At 50.1% G+C, this 12,354-nt stretch overlaps 1 protein-coding gene across 1 annotated transcript in view; it reads right to left on the reverse strand.

Moving 5' to 3' along the window:
- Map3k21 (mitogen-activated protein kinase kinase kinase 21) overlaps positions 1–7,316 on the reverse strand; it is a 34,667-nt gene extending 27,351 nt beyond the window's left edge. Inside the window, exon 1 of the mRNA XM_059263800.1 lies at positions 6,323–7,316. Within this exon, the coding sequence (XP_059119783.1) occupies positions 6,323–7,079 (757 nt within the window). The 5' untranslated portion in view covers positions 7,080–7,316. The remainder of the gene's footprint in view (positions 1–6,322) is intronic.
- Positions 7,317–12,354: the final 5,038 nt, after the last annotated feature.

Raw genomic sequence — 12,354 nt, forward strand, 5'->3', positions numbered from 1 at the left:
GTGCTTACTAAGTACAAGAAGACAGACTTCTGCAAAGAAAACCCAGATACAGTTAACTAAAATAGACCCCCCACATCACTCACAAACCAAATGCACAGACAAGCCTTTGCAACAGTATTCTGTCGTCATGGAAAACTGTTCACGGCCCATGGCATGAGAACTCTATGTGGACATTTCTATCAGCTCAGCACGTTAACAGTGGAGGCACCAATGGAAAGCAGGCTGGGGGCTGAAGAGGCAGCTTCATCAGTCAAGGACCTGTGCATGAGAGACCCTCAAAAACTAAAACCAAGGTGGACAGACGCTCAGACCACACACACATACAAGAAAATGAGGGCTGGAGAGATGGCTCGGGGTTAAGAGCACTGGCTGCTCTTCCAGAGGACTCAGGTTTGATTCCAGCATCTACAGGGCGACTCAAGACCACCTGTACCTCCGGTTTTATGGGTTTGGTAACCTCTCATGCCTTTAGCGGGCACCAGGCATGTACCTGGTGAACAGATGATATACATGCAGGCAAAATACCCATACACATAAAATAAAAAAGAAAGAAAGGAGATTTTTAGAAAGAAAAGAAAAATTTGAGCCAGGCAGTGAACCGAATGAATATACTCCAAGTCTCCAGGGAATCGAAAGTCGAAGCATACAGTGATTTGTTCATAAATTATCAACAATGCATGTGAAGCCGATGTCCGAGGGCCACTTTCCTTGCACTGCTGCTATCAGGCAATCTCTGACTGCACCATCATAAAGCAGACAATGGCATCTTGTTCCTAAGTTCCCTGTGCTCACACACCCTTGCATGGCATCAAGGCTCGGTGCCTGGCCACATTGGAAGCATTTCCTCCCACAAGCCCCATCCCGGCCTCTCCATCCAGGCACACCTGTAACTGCTACTGTTCCTTATAGTGCTGTTCGCCCCCACGGCAATGTTTACCCAACTGCCTTTGAAGTGTTAAGAACCACGGGACAGATTTTTTCCCACAGGACTTGAGTCAGTCTCCAAGAGAGGATTTCTGTACACAATGCCACAAATCAGGATGTTCTGTAACTTGACTGTGGTCACACAGCCACCAGGAGATGATACTGATATATTCAAATCGAGGACTGGGGACGTGGCTCAGTTGGTGGAGCATGCAGCAAGTCCTGGATTCCATCCCAGCAGTCAGGAAGTAGAGGCAGAAGGATCAGAAGTCCAAGGTCACGCCTGTCTGCCTACAGAGGTGACACTCTCTCTCAAAACAAAAGAAAACAAATTCAGACCTGAGTGATCTTAAGTGAATGCTCTGACTCTTGAAGATTCCGGTAATGTTAAGCATTCACGTGTTAGCATGAGCAAGCAAGGACTACACCGTGTGTCTCAGGCCTCGCCCCTAGATTCCTGGAAGCCATTTTCATGGGACAGCAACGACAGCTTTCACTCACCTCACACCTACCTTGATCCCTTCTGCTCATTGGCTAGTCATTAAAAACATGAGTCAGGGCTGGGGAGATAGCCCAGCGGTGGAACACCGTTATAGCACACACTAGCCCTGTGTTCCACCCAGCAAGGAAAGTACACACATACAATAAATAAACAAATAAACAACACAAGTCAAATCACACCAGTTCTGGGCACAATGTGCTCCCAGGCTCTCAGGCAGAGGCATCAGAGCTCCATGAGCCCACAGGTCTGACCATGTGTACCTGGCCTCAAGCTCTCCACTCCAGGCTGCTTCCTGCGGCCCTGCTCTGAGATGGTTCCCTCTCCTCCACCCCCACCCTCTCTCTCACCAGCTTGATTATTACCTGGCAGACATGCTAACACTAACCCAGCATGACTGCCAGGCCTTACATTGGACTCTGATGGCAGAGACCCTGTCACTGTCCCTTGCCTTGCCACAGTGTCCCTGTGACCCAGGAAGGGCCAAGGAGGTTTAAATGTGCCCGGGAGCACAAGGTGTTGTTTTTGCCTCTTCTCTGAATGTATACGTAAAACCTGCCGACTCTGCTGGCTTGGACCTCTCATTTCAGCTGCTCAGGAGGCTGGATTTGAAAGTTCAGGGTTTGCCTGGGCTACAGAATTCTTGCAAGGCCAGCCAGCACTCCATGGCCAGACCATGTGTCAGAATAAAAACAGAAGGAGGTCTGAGGATGCAGCTCAGGGAGTGACTGAGGAATTTCTCGGGAGACCCCAGGCTCCATCCCTGTGGGGCAGGGGGCAGTTTGCATGGTTCCTCAAAACTGCCTTGTTTCATTCTCCAGCAGGGCACAAGGGCAGACAGACAGACAGCTCAGACAGCCATGCTTGCTCCATGCTATGCTCCCTAGGAGTCCGGGGCCCAGCGTCTCTTTACCACCGTGAAGCTCAAACCTGCCGCTACTTTAGGGTTGCAGGGGGCGTGGTTCAGTGGGTAAAGGACTTGCTGTGCAGACATGAGGACCAGATTTGATCTCCCAGAACCCGAATGAAAACGCCAGGCATGGTGGCACTTGCCTAGAATCCAGTGCTGGGGCAGTGGAGACAGCCGGACCCCCTGGGGCCAGTGGCCAGCAAGCCTAGCCAAATTGGGAAGACCTTGTCTCAAAATGCAAAGTACAGGGTCCAGAGGACTGACACTTAAGGCTGACTCCTCTGGCCTTTACACACACACACACACCACACCCCTGCAGCTTTGGCTCAACTTTCAGTTTCTAACCATCAGTCAGAAAGGGCAAACGTTGTCCATGTCATTGATGCTTCACCACAGACAAGTCCCCAAGACTGAAAACACACTAGAAAAGAAAATCTGTCATAAGGTATAGAATCGCTGGTTATGGTGGCCCATGCCTTTAATACCAGCACTCGGGTGGTAGACGCAGGTAGATCTCTGTGAGTTCAAGGCCAGCCTGGTCTATAGAGTGAGTTCCAGGACAGCCAGGGTTGTTCCACAGAGAAACCTTGTCTCAAAAAAACCAAGAAAAAAAAAAAAAAGAAAGAAAAGAAAAGAAGAAGAAAAAAAGCGTGTAGACTCTTCCAACAAAATCAAACATTTGTTTAAACAGTAAGTCCCCCCACCGAGTGGGGTGTGAGCCTTCTCCTACTGTTCAGTCACGAGGGTTGACTGCAGAGTGAAGTAAAGCTCAATATTGACTCAAGGCCCTGTGTACAGTCAGTAACTCACTACCACCGTCAGCAAACAATACAGTCAAATACAACTGCTGAAGCCATGTCGCTACACTCCACAGTCAGAGTGAGAAACTAAAACCTCCTACACTGGAGGGAATTCTAAAATACCTCATTTGTCCACTAAACAGATAAAACAGACATCAAGGACAGAGCCCTGTGTGCCTCATCGCCATTTGAACACTGTAGGCCACATTCAAATATCTCTTTTCATTCTAATTAAGTAATTACAATTATGGTGATATCACAACAAATCCTTGGCCAAGCTAGAGTCTGGCCAACTAATCCACTTAAAGTGCTTTTTTATTTAAAGTTTTTTAGTGTTTTGAGACAAGGTCTTACATAGCCCAAGCTGGCTTCAAACTCAGCGTGTATCTTAGGATAACCTTGAACTTCTGATCCTCCAGCTTCCACCCTCTGAGTACAGTAATCACAAGAATTTGCCACATGCCCAGTTTCTGGGGTGCTGAAGATGGAGCCCCATGCTAAGAAAGCACTCTAGGAACTGAGCTCTATCTGCTGCTTACAACGGCAACATTTTGAAATAAAGGAAGCCTCTTCTGTCTTTGAAGAGATTAAAAACACCCTAGGGTGTGGGGCTGTTTGTTCTAAGGGCAAAAGATTTCCAAAAGCCAACTTAGGAGGGAGCTGCCTCCAAAGTGCAAAGTATCTCCCAGACATGCAGCAGTCTCACATTGGCTGGTGTCAACAGAAACCATTTAACTTATTTTAGAACGATTTCCAAGTATTAGGAATTCTTTAAAGGTTCACCTCTTATGTGAAAGAGTGTAGAATCAAGGCTTCCCATGCCCTCCTGTGCTTTAATCACACCTGACAGACATAAACTGCTTGTGATAAACTGCTGGTGAACATGTGGTGTGGCCCTCAAGATGCCCCAAGCCAGGACTAGCGACATAGCCCAGACAGTAAAGCACTTGCTTGCGATCATGTGTGCCTAAGAGAGAGTCCGAGAACCCATGTGCAAAAAGCCGTGAATGCTGGTGCCTACCTGTAATCCCAGCATGGGGAAAGAAATGATGGAATCTTAAGGCTCACTAGCTAGTCAGCCTAGTCTAGTATAAGCAAGTTTCTAGATCAGAGATCCTGTCTCAGTCAAAAGGTAAAAGGTACTGGAGGAATGAAAAAAGTCCCCAGGCTGTCCTCTGGTCTCCACATGTGTGTGCTTACAACTGCATACTCAAATAAAGAACCATCCACCAAACCAGACTGGGTACAATGCAGGAGCAGTAGCTACAGCCTTGTACCTTTGGTGCGAGGATTGATGCATCTTGAGCATTAATTTGGACAGAATTAACTTGCAGAATACCAGGTTCTGGGTTATCATGGACCTCCTGCAGAGGAGGGGATAGTATGATGCACTATCATTGTTCTGCAGAGGCCCTCCAGGGTCAGGCTGGGGTCTTACCTTGTTCTGTGGCAGCAGGCTACATACATATTGCTCTCAATGACAACATACTTCAGGAACCAAGAACGGTTGATAGTAGTAACTATGAAGTATGTATATAAATAAGCTCCTTGAAGATCATGCTGTTATGCAGGAGAACGGCTTAGTCAGTAAAGTGTCTGCTGTGTAAGTGCAAGGACAGGACCTGAGTTCCATCTTCAGAACCCACAAGAGTGTGGCAGCACACTCTTATGACCCCAGCAGTGGGGAGGCCGAGACGGGAGAATTCATGGGGCTCCATGGGGCAGCCAGCCTAGCCAAACCTGGTGAAATCCAGGGACATGAGAGACTCTATCCCAGTAAAAAGATGTAAGGCACCTAAGAAAGGACACTCAAGGTTTACTTCAGGCCTTCGCATGCAGGAGCACACACATGCACCCCCTCACACATGTGCACCTGGATATACATAAATACACACACATGAGAGAAAGACATGTTGCACATTAGTATGACACAGTTCTTAAAGCAAACCACTCCAGGGGCCTTCATACAGTCAGCTGAGACACACAATGACCACCATCACTTCTTCACGACATGCTTCCTTAGACTCCCTACTCATCACTGGAACAGCTGAGAACTAAATTAGATAGGCTGGGAGAAGAGATTGAGGGCCATTCAATGCTCATGCGTAGCTACAACATTCAACTTATTCATAATTTGCATAATGGAGAGAGTATGTTTGTAACTCTCAAATACATTTCTATACTGAAGGATTTGATACCAAAAGAAAATCCGTGCTAGCATATAAGGAAAGTACCATTCATTCCCCTGGCTACTGGCTTTCTGCAGAAGACACTGATGTCCTTCCAGCCAGCACCTGTCCCGACAGGTTTCAGAGGTCTGATGGGCATGCAACACGGGCTGGTCAGCACCAGCTCTGGTTGAATCCTTTAGTCTTGCAAGAGATTCCATTTCACTCTAGGAGGGGAAGGCTCTTCATTAGGGAAAAAGCAACCTCAAACAGCAATCCTCTAGCTCACTTACACAGCAAATCTTAGTAGGGTTTGTGTTTAGATCACGTGCCAGCTCTCTGCTAACATCTGGGAAATCCACTCTAACTTATAGATAAGGTAACTGACACCAATCAGATATTTCAGGTTTCCAGTAGAGTACAGGATCTATGCACTTGTTCTCAGCCCAGATGGGCGCTTCCGATTTGCAGAAAAGATTCCTCCAAACAACAGTAAGGTCATGTTTCATATACAGAGACATATGAATGGTAAGGTTTTGGGGAAGCCCAAAGGACAAGAAGCCATGTTCACGGTGAGATGATATGGGGGCAAAGCACCTCAAGGGAGTGCCTGCTTGGAATGCATTAAGTCCTGTGTTTGCAGCGTGTACCAGAAAAAGAAATTAGAAATTTGTAAAGTGGAAGGAAATAGGGAGGGGGTTGATGACGGAGAGCAGGCTAGACATACTCGGCTTAAGGTCAGGGCCAGCAAAGTCCTGTGCAAACGAATTGGGAGACCTACACAGACGTATAAACACTCGCTGGGTTTTCCTGCGGGTCCAGAGAGTAACAAGAATTTACCTACGAGCAAGCCGGTCCCTGTCTTTTAAAAAGATGCCCAAGGGTAATAACGCCAGGGTGAGCACAAATTGACCTAAAACAAGATAATCAGGGCCTGTCTTCCCGCTCTCAGAGTCCTGGGCAGATCAGACCCCTGTCTTTGCTCCTGGCACCCCCTTCCCTTGAGTCTAGCCTCACTTACTGTTGCTGGACTTGAGGTCGCGGTGCAGAATAGGCACCACAGCCTCCTCGTGCAGGTAGAGCATACCGCGGGCAATCTGCACCGCCCAGTTGACCAGCACGTGCGGGGGGATGCGGCGTGCGCGGCGGGGGCCTGGAGCTCGGGGATCTGGTGCGGCGGCTGCCAGCGCGCGGTTGAGTGCCCCGCCGCGCGCGAACTCCAGCACCAGGCAGAGGTGCGGCTGCTGTAGGCACACACCCCGCAGCTGGATGATGTTGGGGTGCCGCAGCATGGCGAAGAGCCGCGCCTCGCGCCGTACGCTCTCGGCCGCCGCCGCCGCGTCCTGCTCAGGGTCCCGGCGTGCCGCCTTCACCGCCACCTCCTGGCCCTGCCAAGTGGCGCGGTACACCTGGCCGAAGCCGCCCGCGCCGATCAGCTCCTTGAGCTCCAGGCGCTCGAAGTCCACATGCACCGGTGAGCAGGGCTGCGGCAGGGGCGGCGCAGGCGGCGGCACAGGGCCACACGGCGCCACGTAGCTGGCGGGAAAGATGCCCAGGCGTCTCTGCACTTGGCCGGCCCACCAGCCCTCGTCGCCTGACACCGCCGCGTCCTGGGACAGCACCTCCACCAGCTGGCCGCGTCTCAGGCTCAGCTCGTCCTCGCCGCGCGCATCATAGTCATAAAGTGCGGCCCACATCCCGGAGGAGGAGCACCCCGAGTCGCCCCGGGCTGGGGACCGTGGCGTGTCTGCCGTGCCCTCGGCTCCAGGCAGTGCCATAGGGGCGATTGAGAGGTCGCTGGTGGATCAAGAGCCCTAGCCACCACCTCAGCTTCCCTGGCCTCCAACGGTGCGCTTCATCGGTCCAAGCCAACAGGGAAGGGGTGCAGGGATTGAGCGGGACAACAGAGGTCACGCCCACTGCCCGAGGGCTTTGGCCGCAGCTCTGCCCCTTGTTTGGCTAGCTCTTTCCTTCTGCCGCTGGTGCAGATGCCGGGTGGCGGTGCTGGGCCTGCCGTGGACTCCCGCGCGCTCCCCAGTAGACGCCCCCCCCAGCCCCGCCTCCTTTGGCGACTCGGTCCTCCAGGTTCCCCCTGGCACCAGCCCTGTCTCCGCCGAGTTCGTCACCCCTGGTATCCACCCTCCAGGTCCATTAGTCCCGCCCTAGTGCCCGTCCCGCCCTCCGGGTTCTTTAGCCCCTGGAACTAGCTCAGGAGCCTGACCTGAACCCGCCTCCTGGACCTGACACGCCCCCTATATATCCATTCCGCCAAGTGGATACTTCTGCTCTCCGGGACCAGGTCCTCCCTCCAGGCTTCCCTGGTTCCACCCCTGGTGCCCGCCCTTCTTTTCCAATTTCATTCTCCAAGTTCATTGGTGCTCCTGGATCCACCCCTCCAGGTCATTAGCCCCTCCCTGGTGCCCACCCTTCCCAAGTTCATTCTCCAAGTTCATTGGTGCTCCTGGAGCCACACCTCAAAGTTCATTTACCTCGCCCTGGTGCCTGCCTTCTCGGCTCTTCCCTCCACTCTGAGTTCATGAGTAACCCTGAATCTTCACCCCGGAGCCACCCTGTACAGGTCCTTTAGGGGTCTGGACATGGCCGGCGAGCGCCTGTCTCCGGGATCTGCCCAAGCCGCTCCAAGTCTATTACGGTCCTCTAGATCACTCGGTCCCCTCTACCGTCCTTCAAGGCCCGCACCTGCTTCTAAGTCCATTGTGACCCCGCTCCCAGACTGTCATCCTTTTCACGTCCATTTGTGTCTTACTCTGAGCCGGCCCTCCAGCGTCCCCGTCGCGCTCCAGGGCCTAGGAAAGCCGCGCTCACATGGCCCGGAGGGCGGAGCAAGCCTGGGACCTCTTAGAGCTTTCCCGAGAGTTAAAGAGATCTTGATGCATAAGAATGGACAGGCTCCGCTGTGAAAAGAGGAAGATAAAGAGAAGAGGATCCTTGCACTCCAGATGTAAAGTGACAGACCATCCTAGCAACAGATGCTCGTCTCTGGGCCAGGAATGCTTGGTCTCACCAGGCTGCAAGCATGGAAAGTCTCCAGACGCCAGAGTGCGGCGAGCCACAGTCACATAACCCCAAAAGCTGATGCGTCCCTGTGCCTGCAGCGCTCCGGTGTCAGGGATCCCCAAGTCGCACCTAGCCGGGTGCACCCACCGGCTCCGACGTAGGCTACTGTTAAATTTCACACCCGAGAGGAGCAGCTGAGGTGCCTATTTAACATGTCAAAGCGGACACTGGCAGCCAGGTTCTCCGGGCGTCCCTCAGTCCCTACCTGCTACAGGGTCCTCCTGACTTGCCTACCCCACCTCCTACCCTGAACTCTCTAGCCCAGGGATGTGGCTACTCTTCCCTATACAGTCCAGACATTTTGGTTACCCACACTTTTGTACCTTTGGCCTCCTGGCTTCTGCACCTGGTTCCCTCTCTTCCCCGCTCCCTTCCCCTCTCCCACGCGGCCCAGCTCAGTCTGGTCATGTCCATTCTGGACTCTCCCACATGTCTCTGCCTCTGACTATGCTCTCCTGCGCATCTATAATAAACTTTCTCCTCCACCATACCTAGGAGCTGTCATGTATGTCCTTTCCTTTTTATCTATTTTTTCATTCAGCTGCCTTAGCGTCCCCTGTGAGCTACAGGTTGCCAGGGTGCTGCAATCGATGAAGCTTAAAACAAATAGAGAATACAGCTACAAAATCATCCCAAGAAATCAACAGAATTACTAAGCCGGGGCTTCCAGACCAGTGACAAAGAAGGATGAGCCTTAATACTAAAGCCTTATAAGCCTCCTTACAAGGAGGTTTGTATTGTTTCTGCTGCTTCTTGTTTGGTTTGGTTTGTCTGCTTGTTTGTTTTGGGTGTCTGAATTTGCTCATCTGTAAAATGTTAAAGACAGTCAGTGGTGTTTTCCTCATGGGGTGGCCGAAGAGCCTGGAGGGTGCTTACTGCATAGTAATTCTCAAATAGTGCTTGGTACCAATACTAAAACTTCTTTTTTGAGGCAAAGTTTTATACATAGCCCCTTCTGGCCTTGTACACACTTTAGAACACAGGTTGGCCTGGGACTCACAGCCATGCTCCAGCCTCAGCCTCCTAAATGCTGAGGTTATGGGTGTGAGCCGGCAGCCAAGTTCAGCATTTCCTAATAGAGCAAGCAGATGTCTGCCAGGGCCCCCTTCACAAACACATTTTCTAGCTTTTCTATTATTTTTATGGATATACTTTTTAGAGTGTGTGTGTGTGTGTGTGTGTGTGTGTGTGTGTGTGTGTGTGTGTGTTGCACATGTGTGCCCAGGTACAGAGACTGGAAGAAGACATCTGATATCACCTTTCTGCGTTCTATGCCTGGGAGATAAAACCTCTCACTGAACGGAGCTAAGTTGACAGTCAGCGAGTCCCAGGGATGCTCTCATCGCCCCATGATGCACTGGTGTTACTGAGATGGCTACACCAGGCATTTTATTTGGTCCTGGGAATTCAAACTCAAGTCTTCCTGCTTTTGTGGCAAGTGCTTTTACCCACTGAGCCATCTCTTCAGCCCTAACTTTTCTGCTTTTCTAATATTCACACTGCAATTGCCTTCTGCCTCTGACAAGCAATATGGATTTTCATCTACAAGCAGTGAAGTCAAGACTCATATGATGAAGCTGAGAGTGAATCACCTTAAAAGAAAAGGATTATGCAAACTCCATTGGCACAAGGATAAAGCGAAATCACCAGGACAGAAGTCTGATGGCAAAGACTTCCATGAAAAGACTTAGGGGTGCAGACTACGAAGTGGCTTCATCCTCCTCTGCAGCCCGCTTCCACTTCAGTTTCTGGTCTGATAGGAAATCCATGGGTCATTACAGCTAAGAGCTTCTGTCATGGACTCTCACGCTACTCAGAGAGGAGCCAGGGTCCTGCAGAGGAAGAGAAGGGAATGTTGCCAGTGGAGGGAGAGCTTAACGTCTAAAATCTCAGCTTCTGTGGGGTTGGGAAGATGGTTCAGCAGTTAAGAATGCTGACTGCTCTTCCAGAGGATATAGGTTGGTTCCCCAACACTGGTAAGGGCTTACAACTGCCTGTAACTCCAGTTTTAGGGAATCTGATGCCCTCTTATGGCCTCCATGGGTACTGCATTCACATGGTACATATTCACTTAGGCACACAGGCATGAACATAAATAAATATTAAAAATAAGAATAAAAACCTGCTTCTGTAGTGTGGAAGGAGTGTAGTGTTATGGGGAAAGAAACCAAATACACAAGAGATGAACTGGTCCTGGAGTCACACACTTGCAGTCCCAGCCCTTGGGAGGTAGGGGCAGGAGGATCAGGAGTTCCAGGCTAGTGTAGGCTACACGGAAAGACTTGGTCTCAAAAACACGAACCAAGAACTGCAGGAGTGAGGAAATGGAGACAGTGAAAATTCATTGTCCTTGACTTTGGGATCTGAGAGGGTCAACACAGGCCTGAGGAAATAATTCCAAAGATAAACACAGGTCTTGAGGGTCATAGGTTGTAAAGCAGTGAACACAGGGTGTCAGTGACAAGGGGTGTCACGTATGTGTTGACCTGCCCTGGGCTCCTAGTCACAGGACAGTCAGCACTGACACTCCAGGAGAGCTGGCCACCCTCAAAACAAGTTTCTAATGGGACAGAGGAGCTTGAGTGGGACCTGGTGGGGGGGGGGTAGGGTGGATGAAAGACAAAAAGAGAACCCGAACAGAGGCAACCCGGAAACATGCTGTGGCCAACCCTGATGCCCCTCAATGACAGGGACCGATGCTTGCCTGAGAAGAGCCGAGGAGGAAACCAGAGCACAAATGACCTTAAGACTGAGTCTGCATTCGAATTTCAGGAGAGACTAGAAGCCAGAGAGGCCCAAAGAGTAAGAAAAGTATTTCCTCAAGACCTGGGGGCAGGGGGAGTATGGTTGGTACATTGTGCATTCCAATAAACTTATCTGGGGGTCAGGAAACAGAACAGCCACTATATTAAACATAGCAATTTCTGTTACAAGGGAGTGTTTTAAAATCTGGGTGAAAAAATGGGCCTGTAAGATGGCTCAGCATAATGACCTGCGTTTAATACACAGGTCATGGTGGAAGAGAAAACTGATCCCTCAAGTTGACCTCTGACCTCCACAAGTGTACATGGTGCATGTGCATATTTGAATGGATACAGACATGTACCCCAAATGTAATTTAAAATTTTAATCTGAAAAAAGATGCTAGGAATAGAAAAATGCTTTCCTCAATGTTTACTTATGTACAGCATCCATCTTTTCTTTTATATTTCTGTTCAGAAAACAGAGTTGCAGAAAGGTGACAGTTTAGTGGGATTTCCTTTGCTGGGTCCTATGGCTAACTTCAAGACAAAAGGAATGTTGACAGAGAGCTTCAAAATTCAGAAACATCAGCTGTCATTGCCCACCTTGGATCTCATCTTGGAGTCAAGTGTGTGTGTATATGTGTGTGTGTGTGTGTGTGTGTGTGTGTGTGTGTGTCTGTGTGTGTGTGTCTGTGTCTGTGTTGTATGCCAGGGGCAAAGTAAAATAACTATTGACATGAACTCTCCATTATTAGGGGAGAGTTTTTTATTGTGAATAAGAGAGAGAAAATATCCGGAGGCATCTGGAAGAGTCTAAAGCAGAGAGAAAAGAAAGCAGACTGGACATGGCCAGGGCTAGGGAAGTGGGAGAGTGGGAGGGAACAGTAAAGATATCAAGACAGCAAGAGACAGAGACTAGAGCATAGTGGGGGGGGGATCAAGAAATAGAGAGAGGGAGATGATAGCAAGAGATGGAGAGAGGGGGGACAGAGGGGGGGGAGAGAGAGAGAGAGAGAGAGAGAGAGAGAGAGAGAGAGAGAGAGAGAGAGTCCATCCCATGGACAGTTATGTGGATTATACAGAGAACTAGAGCTGTGCAGAGGAGGTTGTAGAAGAGGAGGTGAGGTCGGCTAGTATGCTAGTATGGATTCTGAAGTGTATAGCAGGCACTTGTGATACTGAGGGAGCCTGAGGCCAGCGTGGGTTTTGATACACTGATAGATACCACAGG

This window comes from Peromyscus eremicus, chromosome 5 (assembly GCF_949786415.1).
Source record: "Peromyscus eremicus chromosome 5, PerEre_H2_v1, whole genome shotgun sequence".
NCBI lineage: Eukaryota > Metazoa > Chordata > Mammalia > Rodentia > Cricetidae > Peromyscus > Peromyscus eremicus.